This window comes from Aphelocoma coerulescens, chromosome 5 (assembly GCF_041296385.1).
Source record: "Aphelocoma coerulescens isolate FSJ_1873_10779 chromosome 5, UR_Acoe_1.0, whole genome shotgun sequence".
In the NCBI taxonomy this organism is placed as follows: Eukaryota; Metazoa; Chordata; class Aves; order Passeriformes; family Corvidae; genus Aphelocoma; species Aphelocoma coerulescens.
In genome coordinates, this window is record NC_091019.1 from 25,715,193 (window position 1) to 25,737,313 (window position 22,121).

At 42.9% G+C, this 22,121-nt stretch overlaps 2 protein-coding genes across 6 annotated transcripts in view; both read left to right on the forward strand.

The window, feature by feature from the left end:
- Nucleotides 1–206: 206 nt before the first annotated feature.
- Nucleotides 207–17,405, forward strand: API5 (apoptosis inhibitor 5). 4 transcript variants are annotated; one of them, XR_011151371.1, is made up of 15 exons: nucleotides 207–394; nucleotides 3,931–4,092; nucleotides 4,881–4,974; nucleotides 5,945–6,010; nucleotides 6,377–6,528; nucleotides 7,848–8,054; nucleotides 8,591–8,695; nucleotides 9,371–9,460; nucleotides 10,044–10,225; nucleotides 11,415–11,508; nucleotides 12,015–12,071; nucleotides 13,126–13,202; nucleotides 13,548–13,684; nucleotides 13,944–14,373; nucleotides 15,266–15,351. XR_011151371.1 is itself a non-coding variant. In XM_069017162.1 (15 exons), exons 1-15 carry the CDS (start codon nucleotides 326–328, stop codon nucleotides 15,380–15,382), a joined length of 1,680 nt encoding a protein of 559 aa, XP_068873263.1. In that variant the 5' UTR covers nucleotides 207–325; the 3' UTR covers nucleotides 15,383–17,405. The 4 variants fall into 4 exon arrangements, 3 of the variants coding, with proteins under 3 accessions (XP_068873263.1, XP_068873266.1, XP_068873265.1); XM_069017162.1 differs by lacking the exon at nucleotides 13,944–14,373 and adding an exon at nucleotides 14,947–15,017 and having other exon boundaries at nucleotides 15,266–17,405; XM_069017164.1 differs by lacking the exons at nucleotides 207–394; nucleotides 13,944–14,373 and adding exons at nucleotides 586–1,067; nucleotides 14,947–15,017 and having other exon boundaries at nucleotides 15,266–17,405.
- A 1,675-nt stretch (nucleotides 17,406–19,080) lies between these two features.
- TTC17 (tetratricopeptide repeat domain 17) overlaps nucleotides 19,081–22,121 on the forward strand; it is a 56,518-nt gene continuing 53,477 nt past the window's right edge. For both annotated transcript variants that reach the window (XM_069017166.1, XM_069017167.1), the window contains exon 1: nucleotides 19,081–19,296. In XM_069017166.1, the coding sequence (XP_068873267.1) occupies nucleotides 19,081–19,296 (216 nt within the window). The remainder of the gene's footprint in view (nucleotides 19,297–22,121) is intronic.

Genomic DNA, 22,121 nt, shown 5'->3' on the forward strand with positions numbered 1-22,121 from the left:
ATGCGTGAGCAGACAAACGCATCCCGCAGCGCGGCCCCGGTTCGAGTGTGCGGCGGGGCGGATAATGCCACGCACGGTGCCCCGTGCCTAAGCGCCTTGGGCGCTCCCGCTCCGCTCCCAGCGCGGCGCCCGCGGGGCCCGGCCCTGCGCTGACACCGCCGGCCGCCAGGGGGCGGCGCGCAGGCGGCGGCGAGTGGCCGCTCCGGGACCGGCGCCTCGCTGGTGCTGACGACGCGGCCCAAGCGGGAGCGGCGGCCGGAGCGGCGGCGGCGTCGTCAGTGGCGGGCTCGGTGTCTCGGCGGCTCTGCCCCTTCCCCGCCGCGCCATGCCCACCGTGGAGGAGCTCTACCGTAACTACGGCATCCTGGCGGACGCCACGGAGACGGCGGGCCAGGTGCGGCGTGGCTGCGGCCTGCAAGGCCTCGCTAGGCCTCGGGCTTGCGTAGCGCCGCCGCGGGGAGTTCCGGGCCGAGACGGGGTGGGCCGGGGTGCCGTCAGGGGGGCTGCTCGCCTCGCCGCACAGCCGGCGAGCCCCCGGGGCTGCGCTCGGGGTGGGTTTCCTCAGGCCTGCGGCGGCGCGGGGCGGGTGGAGATAAACATCGCGTCTGCGGCTCTGCAAGGACGGCAGCAGTTCCCGTCGCTTTTGCAGCATCCGCGTCCTGTCGGCAGCTCTCCTTTAAATGTGGCGTCGCCGTTATTAACTGGTTCTTAGCTAGAATCAGGCTGCTTTTTGCATGGGGGCGGAGAGTTTCGCCTGGCGAATTCAGGCCTGGAAGTCTTTGACACCGGTGGCCATCCAGATCTGATCGAGCGCACTTGCAGATCCGGGGCCTCTGGCAGGTTGTCTTGCTAAAAGTCTTGCTGAGGGAAAGTGAAGTATGTTATGGTTTGAAAGCTGCCTGTAGCCCTTTGGGTCTTTCTTCCTTGAGGCAAGAACGTAAGGTCGACCCTCACGACTGAAGATTTTTTCCATAACGTCTTAGCAAGATCTGCCATTTGTGTATACCATTACTGAATTATGCAAGAAAAGAGGATGACTTCGTATATTACCAATAGAAAATATTATGGTTAGTTACAACTAATTTTGATATTGCATTAGGCCCTCATTTTCCCAAATGCCCCCCTGAAAAAGCAGAAGATACTTTTTTTTTTCTTTCTTTCATAATGTCAGCAAGTAGGAAAGTAGCTTTGCTGTATCTGTATCTAACCATGGATTTTAAACTAAACGAGAATGCTACTCTATGAGGTCACTTAGAAGGTTCTTGAAGAGAACAAATAATGTGGTGGTTGGTTGGGGGCAGGAGGGTGTTGAATTTTATTTTCATTTTAATTGAAGTCCATTCACTTGGCTGTAGTGAAACAAAGCATCCTTGCAGACAGTTCACCAAAAACGTCATCTCAGAACCAAAAAGAAAGTGCAAATAAAATGTGAGGAACTACCTGGAGAGGTGCAGAATAAAACATGCTGTTACCTTGCCACTTTAGAAGTGCATGGTTCATTTCACTTTGATTCTTGTGAGTAGCTTTTGTGAGGAAGGAAAGGATCCTAGGTGGAGCAAACTCCAGCATGGTTAAGAAACATGGTAGATGTGTGAGAACCTCCGAGGGTAAGTATAGAATGGTGATTCCTAAAACACTCTCCCAGCTTTGCCCCTTTCCAGCTTCTGGCTTCCCAGAGCCAGAGGAAATGTCTGGCTCCAATCTCTGTAATGATTGTAGTTTGCAAGGTTGCTCTTCAGTGAACTTTTCTGATACTTTGTTTAAGTGAATGTGCTTCTGCCACAGAGATTCTGTGGTAAAACGTTTCATTATTTTGTTTAACTGTGTGAAGGAGTTACCTCTTAGAACTTGTCATTTCATAATGTTGCTTGATGTCTCCAGTTTTTGCATTCTGAGAAGCTGTAATTATTCTTTGTTCCATCAGTTTTATCCCACTCAGTGCTTTATTATCTTTTAACAACCTTATGAACGTGATCTCTTACTGCAAAAAGTCATGGTCACCCTGTCTCAAATAAAGAAACACTGAACATGGGCATGGGGACTACCAGAAGTATGACATCAAGAGAAGTAGTTTAAAAGACTGGAAGTATTGAGCTTGTAAAAGAGTGTTTCAGTTGAGAAAGGGGCTCAGGTATGAGGGGTCCACGAATGGAATGAAGGTGAGAGGTTAAAAAAACTGTTAGGAAGCAGGCTGAAGATAAAGAGGAATACAAACATTTCTTCATAACGCATTGTGAAACTTGTCACAGGGCAGTACAGGGTATGAATTGACTCAAGAACTAACCTAGAGAAGTTAATGGATGATTGGTCAATTAACAGTTATTAAAAACAAAGGTCTGGACACTATGTCCAGCTTAGGACTTTCCTTTGTTACAGATGGGAAGGAAATGCACTAAACAGAAGGATCACACTGCTTCTGTAGTTGCCTGTAGTTTTTTAGAGCATTCCATGCTGCCAGGTACAAGTAAAACAAACTCCTGCCTGAATTGTATTTTGCCTACATGGTAGGAGTAGTTAGCATGCAGGAACACAAATGCAAAGAGCACAGACTACTCTGTTACGTTGCTGCATTAATGCTTTTTCACGTGCATTAAGTTTTATGTTACGTGTTCTACAAAAGAACTTGTTCTTAACGTGCAGCCTGAGAACCTGTGTCTATAATGATGTGTGTTTTCATTGCTAGTTCGTGCTGGCTCATTCCTGCCTTGGCTGCTGACTGCACTGCATTGGCCCAGCTACAGAGTAAACTGGGTGGTGATGTGATTCAGCTGAAAGGCAACTGATTCTTTCCCTGGTTATTTTTTCATCCAGATCTGTATCCCACTCCAGTTCAGATTCCGGCAACAGAGCTATCAACAGCTGTACAGTGCTTCAGGAGCATTGGCACTAAATTTTAAAATGCAGCTTGCATTAGAGGGCATTAATGCAGTGTACTGCTTTGTAAATTAGTATCTATTTTCACTATGGGAGAACTTTCATGTGGAGTAGGGGTGATGATATATGGAGTAGTATGTGATGATATATGTGGCTCTGGGAAATTTAATGTAAATAAAGCAAAGAAGGTGTCCTGTGCTGTCACTGTTGCTGTTCAAAGTAGGATAAGCTGTTTTAAGCATTCTTTTTCACAACCATAGGAAAATTAAACTTAGAATTATCTTAGAATTCTGGTTTCCACAAGTATCCTAATAATGGTGACTTCTGTTTCACAAACACACAACAAAGACTTCAATTATTCTAAAGTTTCAGTCCTACAGGCACAAAACCAGAAGCACATGTGTGATTCTAGTTGGAGCAGCTAGAGAATATTTTACTATTGCTGAAGTGGTTATTTCTATATTTCAACTGAAGGTTTCTGTGATTTTTTTAAATCTAGTTTCCCTTAACAGTTCTTCTAAGCACTGTGTTTCATCTCAGATTAAGTTAACTGCCTGACTAGATGCCAGAGATTCCAGGTTAAGTGAACTACCTGAATAGATGCCAGAGATACTTTAGCACCATATATGTTGACAAAAATTTGTGATCCACTGCAGTGGCACAGTTACTGGGAAATGTGGTCTTTACTTCAAAGACAATATATGAGTGTACAAAAGGCAGAAACTCCTTGAAAAGCTGGCCAAGTTCAGTGACAGTGATCATATAATTTGTTGCACTAACATGATCCCAGTGTGTGAGAGCTGTTGCCCTTAGGGCCAGCAGTTGGAGTGGTGCACACTTGAACAGACAGGAGCCAGAATAACAGTAAAAGCCAGGCAACAGAGGCAAATATTACCAAATTGGCATGGTTATATCAGTCTAAGAGAAAAATGTATTCCTTTTTAAGAAGTTTGTATAATATAGTTCACTTAGATAGTTGAAGAGAATGGGAGAAAAAAGTCGTTTCTTGTCTTGAGAATAACCCAGGATTTTTCCATTTATGTATTGTTCTTTCAGCATAAGGATGCTTACCAGGTGATCTTGGATGGTGTGAAAGGAGGTGCCAAGGAGAAGAGACTTGCAGCCCAGTTTATTCCTAAGTTCTTCAAGCATTTTCCTGAGCTAGCTGACTCGGCTATCAATGCCCAGTTGGACCTTTGCGAGGATGAAGATGTTTCTGTAAGAATAAGAACCTTGTAGCAAGTTGATACTTTGAATTTATATTTTGTTATTGTTTTCTCTTTTTGTTTAATGGACTGTGTTTTTGGGAGGGGAGGGTTGTTCTTTGGAAAACATAAATATAATTGTATTCTTGCATTTAATTCATTGTGTGATGGTTTGGGAAGATGCATCGGTTTTCATTTATCTTTTTTTTGCTCCCACCATTGATCAAAGGAATAGCTCTGTAGAAAGAAACTTACAGCTTCTTGAATAGCATTTACATGTTTTCCTGTCAGAAAGCACTCTGTGGTAATTGATTTTGATAAATTCTGCTGGGAGACAAAATCTTGTTTGCACCTGAGAACCACAGGGATATGATTCTGACTTAGTCTTGAAGAAGTCTTGAGATGCTTCATGCTGCTTCTGTGCTGTTGGTAGAAGCTGTACCTGTGAAGCATCTTAGTTTATGAGGTCTTAAGGCATTAGGACAGATCATTCAAGGATTTTTTTCAGTGCTGGGAACAAACCCTAGAGTTTATTCCTGCCAGGTGCACAACTGTAGAACTATCCTTCCTGTTAGCAAATAAAACTCCTTAATAACACACATACTAGCCTTTATTTTGTTGATCATATGAATATTTTGTGAACAGAGTGCTGTTTGAATTTTATTTTTCTCCAGGACAGCCTAGATCTAAGAAAAATATATTATTTTCTTCATAAATACATCAAAATAGGGGGATTTGGGGTGTTATGTAATTAGTGGAATTTTAAAAAATTTTTAATCTCTACATTGACAATTTTGACAGATCCGGCGACAAGCAATCAAGGAGTTGCCTCAGTTTGCCACTGGAGATAACCTTCCTCGGGTAGCAGACATACTGACCCAGCTTCTACAGTCAGGTAGAGACACATCCTGGCTGATCTCCTCATGGCACACCTAAATATATATACAATTTGTGTTCTCTACAACGTTTTCCATTGATTCATAATTTATCCCAGGGTTGTTCATGTCCTTCTTCTGTTCTTTTTTCTCCTGCTTTATATTTGCTGTACAGTTAGGCTGCTGCTTCTGCTGAAAGGTCACTAATTATTCTAATATAAACTGAAAATCTTTCTTTTAAATAAAACAGGTTTTTTTCATTCAAGTTCTCTGAAAGCATCTGTAGAAAAAGGCAAGGGGGGAGCCTTCCAGTTATGGAGTGCAGAAAATTGCTTTCTGAAAAAGTTACTGAATTTCTGATCCGGGTTCCAGAACCTGAAAAAGCCTGAGGAAGTTTTGTTCCGTATAGTGCATTTTTGGTACAAAATAAGTATTTTGGGGCATAAATTCAGAATATAATATACATTTAATCTCAGTAAGTTACAGAGTGCTAAATATTAGGTGTTCAGACTTCTATTAAAACTGCATGGTTAAGTCTCTGGGATTCTCAGAAGATAGGTTATGGGTTGGGTTTTGTGAGGCATGCATTTCTCCATTTAGTTCGAGAGGGAAATAGTTCCTGCCACCTAGAAATATTGTAGATTAATTAAGAGTTTAAAAATAAATAACTGTTTTACATTCATTTAGTGAAGGTCAGCTTGTTTATTAAAATAACTAATATATTGATTAATAAATTTCCTTCAAGTTTTAAGGTTTAAGTTTTGGCAGGGAGACTAAAGTGACAAATAGTTGGGGTTTTTTTGCTTCCAGCTTCCATAATCATGGCTTTGAACTTCCTCAATCTAATAGTTTCTTAAAATACAGATTATGTTGTTTTTAGCTAAATGCTGAGGACAGAATACTTCTTGTGCAGTATTAGTAATCTTTGTTTTTCTTCTCTTACATTTGCATTTTGAGGGTATGTATATTAATTTTTTTCTCTCTCTCCAGATGATTCTGCAGAATTCAATTTGGTTAACAATGCCTTGCTCAGTATATTTAAGATGGATGCTAAAGGTAAAGGACACATTTTTCTGTACATGGCTTTTATTAATACTTCCCAGTCTGTAGTAGGACGAGTAAAGGACCCAATTTTGTGTCGTCTTCTTAGTACAGTGCAAAAGTGAGACCCACACTAATTGTTTGGTTTTGCAAACAATACTGAGCTTAGTAATTGTGGATCTGAATTATACAGACTAATAAAAGAGTGTGGATTTTTATGTCAAGATACATGAAAGTTGTATTTATTCTTAAAAGTTAGTACAGCAGTTATTTTAAAATGTGTCATGGAATCTTAAAAGAGGAAACTTCTTTCTTCTGCATAAAAGGTCCAGGTCATAACTTCGAAAATAATTTGCGTTACCCGATTTATTCTCCATTCAGGGACTTTGGGAGGTTTATTCAGTCAAATTCTTCAGGGAGAGGATATTGTGAGAGAGAGAGCCATTAAGTTCCTTTCTACAAAACTGAAAACCTTACCTGAGGAGGTGATGACAAAGGAGGTGGAAGAGTTCATATTGACTGAATCAAAGAAGGTTAGTGTCTGATTTCAGTTCAAACTTAAGTATTGTTAAACCATCTCTTATCATTGGTGTTGCTTTGGAGGGCTGTTTGAGCATTGTACAAACACAATCTTGTACTAACCTCTTCTGATACACTCCAAAGTTTGCAGTGGTTTTTTGTGATATTGTTAAAATCATGGCTCTTCTAATTTTGTGAGAACGACTTTGATTAGAATTGGACCCAATCATTCACATTGGAAAGGGTCTTTGAGAGATTGATCAACTCAGTGAATCATGCTCAGCTGAATTCTGATCAGACTTCTTGGTGCTTTTTCCAGTTGGGTTTTGAAAACCTCTAAGGAAGGAGAGTTCCTATATGCCCTGGGCAACCAGCTTCAATGTTTAATTGTCTTCAACAGAATTGTTTTTTCCTCTACCCAGTTGAAACTTCCCATTTTAGTTTTGTGTCATTGTTTCAATCTGGCCACATCCACCTCATCAAAGAACCTGGCTGCTATGCTTGGTGACTCGTTTGTAAGTGTTGGAAGATGAGTGTTAGTTTGCCACACCCACATACAGCTCTCTTCCTTTAGGCTGGAAAAGCCTGATTGCTTTAAGTTCTCCTCACTGTGCTGTAGACACAGATCACCTTGTTGATTTGGCTTCCTAAAGCTTATCAACAACTTCTTCATACAGGAGAGCCCAGCACTAGTGCAGTATTCCAGATTTGGTCAGATGAGGGTACAGCCAAGGACAGTCATCTGTCCCTTTGTTTCCCATAGTCTGTGCTCTTGTCACAGCCAGGAACACTGCTCATCACCCAAGGAATGCTGCTGTCACTTGTATTTAGCCTGCTGTCCCCAGAAGCCTCAGTCTTCTCAGCAGAGCAGTTGCCAGCCAGTCAGTCCCCTACATGTGCTGATGCAGGGAAATTAGTTCATCCCAGGTGCAGAACTTTGCATTTGTCTTTGTGGAATTTTATGAGATTTCCATGCATTCCCTAAGCTGGGAAAGATGCAAAAAGTTTTTAAAAAAACGATAATGAGTAGATATTTGTTTAACATCTATTTTGACTGAAGCATCTGATTTTTGTTAGATGGAAGTTTGTTCTTAAATTTAGTTACAAAAAACTGTTTCCCTTGTACAACTTGATGACAGTTGCTTTAATTTGTAGGTACATTCAATTATACTGAATGTTTTCATGTGTTCCTTCAGACTTGTGTTTTTAAATAACTAAATGCTAAATTTAAGTGCTAAATATTTGCATATTTTACCTTTTCAAATCCAGTAGGTTTGACTTGGAAGTTTGCAAACCAGCACCACAGAAATATGTTTTCTGTTTTTCTCTTAAGGTTCTGGAAGATGTGACAGGCGAGGAATTTGTTCTGTTCATGAAAATATTGTCTGGATTAAAAAGCTTACAGACAGTCAGTGGGAGGCAGCAACTGGTGGAGCTGGTAGCTGAACAGGCTGACCTGGAACAAACATTCAATCCATCAGATACGGACTGTGTGGACAGACTTCTGCAGTGCACTCGGCAGGCAGTGCCATTGTTCTCAGTACGTATTTATTTGCTTTGCTTGAGGAGTATTCAGGAAAGTTAATGGCTGGAGCTTGGCTTTGGTGTTCCCAGTGATTATGTTTGAACCACCACAAATCAGTACTTCTCCACCTTTAATCTCTAATGTATCCAAATGTTAGGAAAACATTCTTAAAGCCTCCAGATGTAAAGATAGCTTGTGGTTTTCTCTTTTCAAACTGAAGATGTTACAGTGAATTATGACAAGATTCTCACATTATCTTGTATGAATTTGATTATTTCAAGTCTAGTGCCAGGCAATTGCAGCATTTAAAGGCCTATTCTTGGGTTGCAAGCAATCTTTCAGCTGCTGTTGCAGACAGCCTCTGAATTTAGGCTACTTGCAAGGGAGTCTGTGTCTTAGGAGTAAGAGGGAAGTTTAATAAAGCTCTAAGGTACAGCTGTGAGGCAGGCATTTATAAGGGTGGCAGGGTGATGGGAGAAGGACATTTAGCTCTTTCAGACTCAAGAGTAACATGAATAATGTGTGATGGTTTGTTTGTGGTTTTTTTTCAGAAAAATGTTCATTCCACAAAATTTGTTACTTATTTCTGTGAGCATGTTCTGCCAAACCTCAGCTCTTTGACTACTCTAGTGGAGGGTCTTGATATCCAGTTAGAGGTAAGCCAAAGCTAAAGTATCTTTCAGATAGTGAAAAATAACTATCCTAGATAAACCCAGCTATTTTAAAAATTGCAAGCTCTTTCCTTAAGTAGTTTTCATTTCTTGGCTTGTAGGAAAAGTAGCTGAACTAAAAGAAATGTTTCATCTATTGAGGCATGACTGAGCATTGCCTTTTAAAGCATGTGTTGTCTGTCCCCAAGCTTTTGAAGTAAGGTAGAATAAGTAGATCAGTGTAATCATTTTTATATTAGTCTAAATTTTTTTAAGCACATAGCATTTACTGAAATGATGGTTGCATAGTTTTTGCTAATTTAGCCTCCTAAGGGAGTGGCTTAATGTCTGTAATTTTGTTTACATTAATCAGTGCTGCAGTTTCAGTTAGATATCTGTGGCTCTCACTTGAAGGTGAGCAGTGCTGCAGATGTGGGAGATGAAGTTTTGTTTACTTGTTGACTAATGCTTGTTGGGATTAGACACACAAACCTGTGTTTCTCTTTACAGACAGGAAAAACAAATTAGGCATGTTCTTCCTTGTATTCCTTCCTGATGTTTGGGAGGTGTTTAGTTGTAATAGCTGTCCTCTACTGTGCCGGCCGTAATTGATTTTAGGTTGAATGTTAAGTTTGTGTACTTCCAGTTAACACACAAAAACCTGGCTGTCCTTATGTGCAGGTTTTGAAGCTTCTTGCTGAAATGAGTTCATTTTGTGGTGATATGGAAAAGCTTGAATCAAATTTGAAGAAGCTATTTGATAAATTACTGGTAAGACTAATTCAATTTTTATTCATGTAAAACACTAAGAAATTAAGTTCATCAAAAATAGTTATTTTTATACATTCATCTCTTTATCCTTTTTCTAAAATGGCTATTTCAGCGATAGTCCTATCCACTGATAGAAGTTTGAACATAATTTTGCAATTTAAAGCCTTTGTAGATAGAGAGCTGTTACCTGAATAATGTTTTTAATCCAGTAAACTCATGTGTGTTTCTTCTTTTTAAATTTCATAATCATGAGACTCACATTGATCTCATTAAACACTGTACCTGCACTGATAATTCTAAGCAAATTCAGCACTATTTCAGAAGCATTGGTGCAGCACACTGTTGCTTCCTGTGGTAGTACTGCCACCATAGGATTTCCTCTGAGTCAGAGGCCTCAAGTCACAGAAGTACAGGCAAACCACCTGCACCAGGACATTATTCAGTAGTTCATCACATTCATACAGAGATGAGGGATACTTTTCAAATTGTCAGCACAGATAAACCGTCCAGTTCAAACACTGCAAAAGAGCAGTCAATCAACATAAATGTGTCTCATGCATTTGTTTTCCTTTCTGTTCTTTAGGAGTATATGCCCCTTCCTCCAGAGGAAGCAGAAAATGGGGAAAATGCTGGCAATGAAGAGCCCAAGTTGCAATTCAGTTATGTGGAGTGTTTACTGTATAGCTTCCATCAGCTGGGTCGCAAACTTCCAGACTTCCTCACAGCCAAGCTGAATGCAGAGAAATTGAAAGACTTTAAAATCAGGTAATGATTTAGAGGCAAGTGTTAATGTTCTGTTACAAAGTGTTAGTGGAGTTCCCCAGGGCTCAGTACTGGGCCTGTCCTGTTTAACATCTTTATCAGTGGTTTGAATGAGGAGATTCGGCTGCATCCCCAGTAAGTTTGTGGGCAATGCCAAGTTATGTGGGAGTGTTGATCAGCTGAAGGGTATGAAGGCTCTGCAGAGGGGTTTGGACAGGCTGAATCCATGGGCTGAGGACAACTGCATGACATTTAATAAGGTGGAGTGCTGGGTCCTGCAGCTGGGTCACAACAACCCCATGTAGCACCGCAGCCTTGGAGCAGAGTGGCTTGAGAGCTTATCAGCAGAAAGGGGCTTGGGGGTGCTGGTTGACCGCCAGCTGGGTATGAACCAGCAGTGTGCCCAGGTGGCCAAGAAAGCCAATGGCATCCAGGCCTGTATCAAGAATAATGTGGCCAGCAGGACCAGGACAGTGAGTGTCCCCCTCTACTCAGCACTGGTGAGGCCTCACATCGAGTGCTGTATCCAGTTTTGGGACCTTCACTTCAGAAAGGACACTGAGGTGCTGGAGTGTGTCCAGAGAAGGGCAATGGAGCTGGGGAAGGAGTCTAGAGCCCAAGTCTGATGAGGAGTGGCTGAGGGAGTAGGGGACATTAGGAGGCATTTAGTCTGGAGAAAAGGAGGCTGAGGGGGGACCTCATTGCCCTCTACAACTTCCTGACTGGAGATTGTAGTGAGGTGGGGATCAGTCTCTTCTGCCATGTCTCAAGTGAAAGGACGAGGAAATGACCTTAAGTTGCACCAGGAGAGGGTCACATTAGATACTAGAACAAAACAATTTACTGAAAGAGTGGTTGGGCACTGGAATAAGTTGCCCAGGGAGGTAGTGGAATCACTGTCTCAGGAAGTATTCAACAGGCATCTGGATGTGGCACTTGGGGGTGTGGTTTAGGTGTGACAGTTGGACTAGATGATCCTGAAGGTCTCTTCTAACCTTTATGATTCTCTGACTCTATGAAAGTGTGAATTATTGTCTGGATGCTAAAGAAGCACAAATCAGATTGATGGAAGGCTTATTTTGAGCATTTTTCCTAAAGGGGAAGAAACAGGATTACACCTTTCCCTTGCTTATGCTTTTATTTCTACAGGACTATGTAAATGTTACTAAGGGATTGCTTTTAAATGTTTTAGGCTACAGTATTTTGCTCGAGGGTTGCAGGTGTATATTCGACAGCTTCGTCTGGCACTTCAAGGGAAAACAGGAGAAGCTTTGAAAACAGAGGAGGTAAGAATTGTTTGGGAATCCTGATTTTCTAATTGAGCTTACTGAAAGAACCATTGACACATTAATAGGCTGCAGTCAGTTTTAAGCATGCAAATAGATTAAGAGAATAATACTACTAACGTTATTGTAAGGGCACGTTACCTTATGCTACATTTTGCAAGTGAAGATGAGCTTCTAGTTTCGACTGTTAGCTGCTCTCTGCAGCCACATGTATTTGGTTTAATTGTGCTCTGTGCTTTGTTTTGAAGGGGAAATTGTCATGTGTTGAGCAAAAAAGAAAAAACCCAGTTGGAGCTACACTGGAATATTAAAAGCAGCTAGTTAGTGTAAAACTGCAAGAACCTTAAAAGCAGCTGTGATGAAAACTCAGAACTGTACACACCTTTCACTGTCACTGTTACTATAGCAATTCACTAGGAAGAGCAGTCAGTTTAATGTTATGACTTCATGAAATGAGGTTAGCATAAAGCTACTAAATGCTCAGCAGTGTGTATTGTTTTTTACAGAACAAGATTAAAGTGGTTGCCTTGAAAATAACCAATAACATTAATGTTTTAATCAAGGTAAGTCTGCACATTATGAAGGAGTAAATTACCACAGCAGAGTTAACCTCTGCCGAAGAAAGGAATAGATTTGAACCCAGTTGTATTGTGTATTGTGTTAGTGGGTGGCAGCCAGCCCAAGAGTTGGTGCTGCTTTACTGTTCCTGAAGAAAGGTGGACCTTGCTGATCCTGCAAGCAGCTCAGCTTTTGCTGCTACTGCTCTTGAGATAGGGTGTGGACACCCTTTCTTGCAGCACTGGTTGCCCCCAGGAAAAGACCACCTTGCTTCTTTAGGGGTCTCTGGATTTCCTTGTCATTTCCCTTTCCTGCAGTGTCAGTGAGGAGTAAGGAATAGTTCAAAGAAGTGCAAGGAGATGTAAAGGAGGGAGGAGGCAAAGCAAGCTTCTATACAGAACCTGTTTCTCCAAAAAGTGTAGAAGAGATGGGCTGCAAGAAAGAGACTTTCATCTGGAACCCATGAAACCATTCTGATTTCTTCTAGCCCCCTTTTCCTCTCTTTCTTCACTTTTACTTTCACTCAACACAATAAACCAAAAACTTGGCCCACCATATTGAGAAGCCTATCTTGTACCATCATAGGGATATCAGATGTCTTCCTGCAGGAGCCACTGTAGTTCATTGTAATAAGCTTGATGTGCACAGGGAAGGACACAGCCTGTCCTTTCTCTGTAGATGTCCCATTCCTTGAAACGTTCAAGGCTGGATTGGATGGGGGTCTGAGCAACCTGATCTAGTGGAAGACGTCCCTGCTTATTGCAGGGTCGTTGAAGTAGATGGTATTTAAACATCTCTTCGAAACCAATCTAGTCTATGATTCTGTATTTGGTCAGTGTAAGACTATTCTGCTAATATAAATTTTACTTGAATTTCCTAGTAAAGGCAGCTGGATAAGGCAGTAAGCTACTGCCTTCTCTCTCTGCCATGGGACTAAAGGATTTAAAATTACTGGAAAGTAGTGGTTATTCTGGAGTCTCCATAAGCAGCTAAAATTTTAAAACAGGAAATCAGCAGGAATTTAACTGTAGAATAAACTACCCAATTTTGCCTCCATAGGATCTCTTCCACATTCCTCCTTCTTACAAAAGTACAGTTACACTGTCCTGGAAACCAGTACAGAAGGCAGATGCAAGGTAAGAGTTCTTCTTGAAAAGAAAACAGCGGGGTTTATTTTGTAAACAGTAAAAACTAGCCTTCCAAGCTGTATCTGTACAATACAGACAGCACGTGAGCTAAAAGTTCCACACGAAAAATAACACCTATCCTGCGGCTGTAGAGAGATGATCTTAGTCTTGCTTTAGGGATATTAAAGACTGAATCAACTGGAGACTTGCTTACTTCTCTTTTGAGGTATTATTATTCAGGGCATCATCACTGGCTGCTGCTGGCTTCCAGTGGTTAATCTTTGTGGCTGAACTGTTATTACTGTACTTGTCACCACAGGGGTGTAATGGTATGGTTTTTTTTCCTTCTGTCAGTCAAAAAAGAGCAAGTGAAGATACAACCTCAAGTTCACCCCCAAAGAAAGCTTCAGCGGGACCAAAAAGGGATGCCAGGCAAATATATAATCCTCCCAGTGGAAAATACAGCAGTAACCTGGGTAGTTTTTCTTACGGTAAGTTAGGCAGCTTGGAAAAACTTTGTCTAGTGACAGTTGTGTCTTGGGGTGGGGCAAATAAATACCGTGTTCTTGGAAGATCAAATTGTGCTGTCATGAATTTTTTCTTGTGATGGTCTCTTCCTAGCTGTTAATCTATTGCAGTGTTTGAGTGTTACCAGACTATGACTTAATGTCATTTGCAAGTTAGTTTTAGTAGTGTTTTAATACCTAGAGTTAGTAATTGAACTATTGTGTTCTCTGTTATGACACACAGTGCACCAATTTCCCATTGGACAGGCCAGTTGCAGCAAGTGGCAGAGCTGGGTCACCTCCTGTCGTACGACTGGACCTGTGCTGCATTCCTATTACAGCCACTGCTGATGTTGCAGACCTGATCCAGAAGCTCTGGGAATTGGCCAGGTTCACTGTGCATGTCCTCGTGCTCCCAGTCACACTGAATCTGCTTTTCTGCATCATATTTTTGGGTGAAGCACAAGAGCAGTTGCAGACTGGATGAGTAGCAATGGCAGCAGCCCATTCCTGTCTTCCCTGTAGGCCCATTGGTCCTACCTCTGGCAAGGAGAGTCTGCTATGACAAATTGTCACCCACACCCACAGGTTGAAAAACTAATAGAAAGCATTGGCAGATATATAAAGCAAAGAGAAAACATCATCTGCAAATTTCTTATTCTAGACTTCTTCAGGTGATGTACCTGTGTCATTTAAGATAAGCTTGTAATCCTGCAGGTCTAAAGATTGGGAAGCTTTCAACCAGATATGTTTTATTGCTTGCTAGTGTTTCTTGTTAGTGAAATGCTTCAGCCTTGTCAGTCAACTTCTGATTTCTGCAGCCTTTAAAACAAGCATGCAGTTCTCTCTGAAGATTAGTATAACCTGTATTTTAAGACTGTACATGAAGAGAAATCATGAAAGGAGAATGAGGGTTTGGTACGTTTTCAAACAATCCAAAGAAAGTATATAAACTATTAGGATTTGTGTTGTTGGGGATTTGTTTGGTGTGACCAGATTTGTTCTTAACAAAGAAAAAGGAAAAACTTTCTACAGTATACAAATAGTTTGTGTGGTAGCTAAGATTTGTAATTGAATGGAGTGAAGGTATCAGCCCCAGAAAAAAGAGTAATATGCTGGTGATAACTTAAGGTTAAGGATGGAAAAGGACAAATAGAATGGCAAAGTTGTGATTTTCCATCAGTTTATAAAATCACTAGTAGCAAGTCAGACTGACACCTCAAGATTAATATTGTGTTATTGAACAGAAGGAAGAGGAAGGCAGCCAGTTTTCAATTCTGTGGTGATGGATTGGCCCAAATACAGTCCTAAATTACAGGTACAGTTATGTATCACAGTATTAGTATGCAGAAAGACTGCACTTAATTTAGACAGGCTCATTCTGACCTCCTTTTACAATTAGTGGGGTCCATTTTCCATCAAAACATAGCTCAGCAATCTCATGGTCCGTAAGCAGGCATAGCCTCAGAGACTGAAGTTACCCTGCAATACTTTCAGATCCTGCTATTCAGTTTGGATCTGTGTACAGCATAAAACCTGCCTGAAAAGTTGCAACTCCTTTTTCAGAGCAAAGAGGCGGTTTCCGGGGTGGACGAGGAAGAGGCTGGGGAGGACGTGGCAATCGTAGCCGAGGAAGAATCTACTGAGAAGACTGCTAAATCTTCCATGCCCGTGAAGGGCTAAAGTGAAAGTGCTACTCAGCAAGTTTGCTTGAAGCATTGTTTTCTTCAAGGACTGCCTTCCACTGAGACTGACTTAAATGTTCTTTATACCTTTGTATGTATGATCTACTTTTCTAACGGACTACAACTTGTCCATAGTGAAACTACAACTGTATTTTTGGATGCTTACAGTCAACAGTTTTGGGTTCTTACTTATGAAGTGTCTTCAGGATTCAAAATTGGAAAAGAGCATAGATGTTTCATCAAAAGCTGCATCTTGACAGTTTGTATATTAACCTAAAAGTCAGCTACTGCATAACTGAAACTATATAATTGAGTTTATGTATTAAGTAATGGACAGGAAAGGCATGACAACAGAGATATGTGTTAGATAAGCTTAGCAGCTGAAGTAATCCTTTCCTCATCTGTAACCATATTTTGCAATATGTGGAGAAGAGTACCATTGTTAAATTTGCTTTGATTTACTTTCTTTAATTGAATTGAATGAATTACATGGTGTTTTTTTTAAAGTTTGCAACATGGCTGGAAATCTGTTTTGCTTGTAGCATGAAGCAATCTTCTTACTTAGAGATGTGGAGAACGTGGCGTTTTTTGGTTTGCACATCTTACTCTTCTCTGTGCATTGTAATACAAAAGTGATGTTTTGAAAATTAATTTTTAATGTTTAATATTAATATGTGCATATAGTTATGCCGTGAAATCTCAGTAAATGAATAGCATAAAAAACCAAAACAATAAATGATTAATTATTTCAGGAATGGGTAAAGACTGATGCAGTGATTTAGCTTCATAAGCTGGAGCTCAACCATAGGAGTTTCTGGCTCTTTTCTGGTTTTTGCAGATTTCTGGATTAGTTGGCACTTGAGGGTGGGTTGGTTGGTTGGTTTTCCTTGTTTTGTGATTTTTTTTTGTGTGTGTGTTTTGGTTCTTTTTTTTAACCAATAATTGCATTTAAAAGTATATAAATAAAATTGTATTTTGGGTAACATTGAAAAATTCCAGCTATGTAGTTCAATTCAGGTGGAAAAGTCAACAATTCCATGCTATTTTTTTCCATAGCAACTTGAAATTTTTATTTACTGGTGTGCACCCAGAAAATACAATGTAAGAGCACAATGCTTTTTTTTATTCTCATCACTCAAAATTTTAACTTCTCAGGTCATTCAACATTGTAAAGGAATTAGCATATAATAAAAAGAAGTCAAGACAGGAAAAGAATTTTAATTAAGTGTTCCAGAGCATGTTGATGTAAAATACCTTAGGCTTTAGAAGAGTGAATACTTCTTATCCTCCTTTTTTTTTGTCCAGCAATCCACAGAAGGTGATGTCTCCCCATCCTAGTTCCACTTGTATTTGCTTGTGAATCTGACTCAGGTGTTTTCATTAACACTCTTTGATATTTATCACTACAATCAGAAGGCCAGAATACCAAAATTATGTCAATGTTAGAAACATTGTTGATGATGCTAAATTCAAAGTCTGATTTTGCTTAACTCTGGAACAATAGGTAGGAAACTTTGGACATTCCAGGACATGTGAGCTGACCTTGTATTTCTCACTACATGCCAGCTGCTTCACTCTGATTTGGCGTTAAAACCAGTAAACTTGGCTAAAAGCTTTGAAGGAGAAATTTGTGAGGTCAAAATAGGCACTAGATATGTAGTAAGCTTCTATTGGGAGGAAAAAAAAGGAAAAAGAAGAGACATTTTGCACTTGCAGCTATAATTGGTATTTTGAGGGGATTTAATAATGTAATCCCAAAGCCTAAACATAGCTTGTATTTAGACTAGGAGCTAGGTACTAGCAGCTTATTTTCTCACTGAATTTTGAGTGAGTTTTCTTTGTGTGACTCCTGTATTTCAGAGGTGATGTGCAAAGTTCTTGTGGCCTCAGAAGTAGTTAGATTATTTTCCCCCAGTTTCCTAATTTTAACACAGTGAGTTCTTGTGGAAACACCTGTTTACCATCTTGTTGAATTGTAAATGTTCCCTTACAGCTTTGGAATAAATTCATTTTGTAATTTTGTTTGGCTCATTGTTTCACAGTTTCTCTGCAGCATTGTGTCGCCTTAGTAAAAGAGGTTCTGTGGTACCTTTTTGCTGTAGTTGACTTACTCTTTAGATTGCTGTAGATACAGAAAGCTGTTTGCCACTAAGTAATGGATCATAGTTAATGCAGTCTTACTATTTCAAGTTTAAGTAATTCAAATGCAGTAATTTCAAGTGCAGAATTTTGAGGGAGAATTTAAATATTCAGCAAAAGCTGCATGTTTCACATCTTACTTGGGACTTCAGTGAAAAGGAGTCAGTCATTGTCTTACTCAACCTCCTCGATGTTGACAGTGTGATACAGCTTGTTAGTACCTTATGAGAGGAAAGCTCGTGTGTTTACAAACAATTTGACGGGAGAAGGTGTGGGTGTTAAGGTCTTTGAAATGGGTCTTAATGTCTCTACTAACTCTGGGTAGCTGGTTTGTTGCAGAGCCCAGACACCTTGGCTCCTGAAACAGACAGGGGTCTGCCCAAGCCTGAACTTCTGAGCTTTGGGGTAAAACAGTAGATTCAAGGGGGGGGAATGTGGGGTAGGCGGTTCGGGAAGGCTGTACCTTCCTAGTACCTCAGCCAGTGGGGAAAGGAAGAGGGCAACATGCGGCCGGGAGTTTGGGATAAAAGGAGCCTGCGCCCTCCCAAACCTCGAGAGAGAAAAGCCCGCGGGTGTGTGACCCGGTGGACTCTCTCCCCTTGTTCGAATAAAGTTGCAGGACTCCGTCTCTGTTTTGGACATAAACCTCTGGCGTTTGTGGGTTTTCCTGACACGTTAAAGCAAGAGCTACTTGGAAGGGCAGCCTGGGGTTTTTTTGTGGAATCTGTAATATGCCTGATTTGAAAACTCTGGCAGTAGTAAGGCACTATCATATTTGTGCGGATATTTTCTCTAGGCTGATAGAAACCAAATCCCTTGAACCACTGACACATCATTTGTACACTTGTTTCTACTTAATGAGTTTGAGTTGCGGGCGAATGTTGCTGTTAAATAGGCTCTGGGAAGTCTGGTGTTCCGAAGAAGCAGGACTGCAGAAAAATCGAACAGAACAAAATTTAAACGTGGCAGTTTTTAGATTTCTCTCGGGACTGGGGAAACAGGCTCTCGCTGCTGGGTTGGTATTTACTGTTAACTAGAACAGGAAAGTTCAGGTTTTGCTGTGTAACTGAAGAGCATTAGAAGGCAAAAGGCGCGATGTGTCCTTCGGAGCCCTCTTCGCCCAGCTCCTGGGAGGGCCGGCATTAACTGTAGCATGGCTGCAGGTACGGCTTGGTTTGCGCCGGGTGCAAAGTCATTCTCTAGAGCTGTCGTGGCAAGTGTTCTAGTATGCCCTAGACAAAAATTACCTCCTATATCGAAGTGTTCAGCGTGTCGCCACACGGAGCTTGGTGGCATTTAACGCCGGTTTTGTGCTCGGGGCGGCGCCTCCGCCGTTACCGGCGGCCGCCACAGGTGCGGGAAGGCGCCGTTGGGCGGATCCAGCTCCCCGCGCGGGGCAGTCTGTGCCGGTGCTGTAACGGGGCCGCTACGGGACCGAGAGCGCTCCAGCCGGGGCTCCGGCACCGCCTCAGGCACCGGCCCAGGCCCGCCCCCGCCGCGCCCCGCCGCCCGGAGCGGCCGTACCGACCCAAGCGCGCGGCGCCGCCCGCTCCCAAAATGGCGGTGGCGGCCGTTCCGCTTCCGGGGGGTGTTAGCAGGCCGGGATTGGGGAAGATGGCGGCGGCTGGAGCGTCCGGGCGGGCCGGACTGGGGCGGGCATGGGTCTTCTCCGGCTGGGCTCTGGGCCTGTGCTCGCTGCTGGCCTCGGGGACGCGGCCCGCCGCTGCTACCACCCACTGGGTGGTCACCGAGGACGGGAAGATCCAGCAGCAGGTGAGCGGGTCGGGGGACTTGGGGCGCTGCCCACCCGGCTGCGGGGGCACGGAGAGCCCCTGTCCGCGCCGCCGCTCACCCGTAGCCCCGGTGTGCCCCGAGCTGTGCGGCGCGGGGCTCCTCGGCCCGGTGCGAAGCCCTGCCCATTCCCGCAGCCCGGCGGCGGTGCCGGTTGCTCCCGCGGCCCCGGCACGGGGGTCTCCCGCGGCGAGCTGGCGTCGCTCGTGAGACGTGGCTTGAACCCGCCGGAGCCGCGGGGCGAGGCAACGGGGAGGGGCGGTCGGTGGGCCGGGGTAAGCTGAGGATGGATTTCGGCTGGAACCGTTTCTGGAGCAGCGGCGGTTCCCTACCTAGGGGCCGCCCCCGGGGAGCCTCCGGCACGAGGCCGGATCCCGTTTTGGTGGCGAAAGCAGCGGCACCGCGACCCCCCGCGCTGCCGTGACCCCCGCGCCGCCGGCCCCGGGCACCCCCGGGCTCCTCGCCGGGGGGACGAGTTGTCAGTGAGTTTGCGATTTTTCACATCCAGCCGCACCCGACCCGGCCGCTTTTCCTTCCTGCTGGAAGTAGGAAAGAGAAACGGTGGCGTGTGTGCTCGGTGCAGGATCACACGCACGCCCTGTGCGGCAGTAATCTCATGGGTTTAGTCAAAATGTCTTATTTTGATAGTGGGCTGTGCCTCACGTTCACTAAGCCGCTTGAAAGAGTCGATCTATATTTCATGTTTAGGCTTTTTCTTAGTTGCTTGCCTTCCTCTTTGTTGTAAAGCACTAGAGCTTCACTAGCTAGTGAAGCTAGTGCAAGCAGCACTAGAAATTCACTTTTGTGTCAGATCTGATCGTTTCCCTCTGGAGTGGAAGAGTTGATCACTGTAGCAAACAATGTGGCCTTCCCTCTGTACACAAGAGTGGAGACATGAATGTCCATCATCATCTTCCATTTGTGAGGATTTTTAGTTGGGTTTTCCTGTCAAAATGCATTGAGGTCCTTAAACAGGCGGAACAGACTTTTGTCTGCAGGAAAACTCCTGCTGTCTTTATGGTTCTCGGGCACTTTGGTTGTCTGGGTGGATCCAGGCACTCTAATGCCCTCATTAATAATAAATTATTGAATGACAACACTTCCAGTGCTATCTCATCTCCTTTCCCTGCTTAACGTAATGGGGAAGTGGTGCAAGTATATGACAGTGGTCTGGAAGCATCTGTGTGTGTATACTGATTGTATATTATAAAATTTGGGTGAGGTGTTGATTTTGATTATTGCATGGAAACCAGCTGTGACTTGGAAAAATCCAATTAGATAAGATGGCTTGAAAATCTTATTAGCTAAATTCATTACTGATTTTAAGGAATGGCATTTCCTGATGTCAGCTAACTGATGGTGCAGGTAGAAGCTTCCACTGTACCATTGCTGTGCAGTAGGCTTTTCTATTACCGTTCCAAATGCTTTGTAAACAGGGGCATTCCCATGTTCCCTCTGTCAAGTTCTCAAAGCCTGTAGGTGAAGTGATAAAACAGTATCTGTGGAATAACTTCTCTTATTTGCATGGTCTAAATTAATTCACCCATTTCCAGCAAGGAAATTCCGGTTATAAATATGTTATTACTTGGAACATGAGGAGCCAGATTCATCAGTACCTGGAACATAGTGCTGCGAATTGTCCAGTGAGTTTTTTGTAATTAGATGCATTTTGGTATCTGTTACTGTAATCTCCCTGGCTCTCATGAAAATGATACTTAAATTTGTGGTTATTGCCATTGCCCAACTCTGCATGGCACCTCTGAATTTCATTTTTTCCATTTACTTGTGTTTTGGGGAATCAGGGGACAAGTTCTTTTGTGAACTTCAATGTTGTTTTAAGTGCCACAATGTAGTAGTGGTTCAGTAGTTAACAGCAAAAGTAACAGACAGTCTTCACCTGTCCAGCAACAGGCTGGAATTGTTGTTGTCCCACTCTGCACTGCACTGGTGCAGTCACACCTTGAGTACTACGTCCAGTTTTGGGTGCCTCAGGACAAGGGCATGGAACTGTTAGACTGTGTGCCCTCCCAGAGGAGACCAGCCAAGAGGATGGAAGCTCTCAAGGGTAAGACTTATGAGAAGCAGCTGAGGTCACTCAGCTCATTCAGCTTAGTTCTGAGGCGACCTCATCCAAGCCTACAACTTCCTCAAGTGAAGGAGTGGCAGGGCAGGTGCTGATCTCCTCTCTCTGGTGACTAGTGAGAAGACACGAGGAAATGGAATGAAGCTGTGCCAGGGAAAGTTCAAACTGGACATTAGGAGAAGGTTCTTCACAGAGAGGGTGGTCAGCCACTGGAACAGGCTCCCCAGTGAAGTGATCACAGCACCAAACATATCAGAGTTCAAGCAGCATCTGGGCAGCATATGGAGGATTTACGAGTGATTTATCAGTTCCTTGGTAGAACCACAATATTCCAAAATATTTAAGCTCTCCTCCTCTTAAGACTGAGAACTTATTACCAGGACAAAAGCCTCAAACTTCCCTGCAGAGCATCTCTTTGCTTTAATTTTTCAGAATATTCTTCATTAAGTTGTGACATATCATGAGAACTCATGGGTCCATTCCAACTTGAGATACTCTGTGATTCATTGGCAGTGGGAACCTCTGCATATTATGTGCTCCAGGGCCCTCACCACCTCAAATGGGCTTTGCTGGCCCTCAAAGTGAGGACAGAAACCTGAAGCAGGTGCCTTCACATGGGTGCCTGGTGGAGGGGCACAATCACCCCCCTTGCCGGGTTGGCTCCAGCCTTGCTGCTGCAGCCCAGGGTGCAGCTGGCTGCCTCAGCTGCAAGGGCACACTGCTG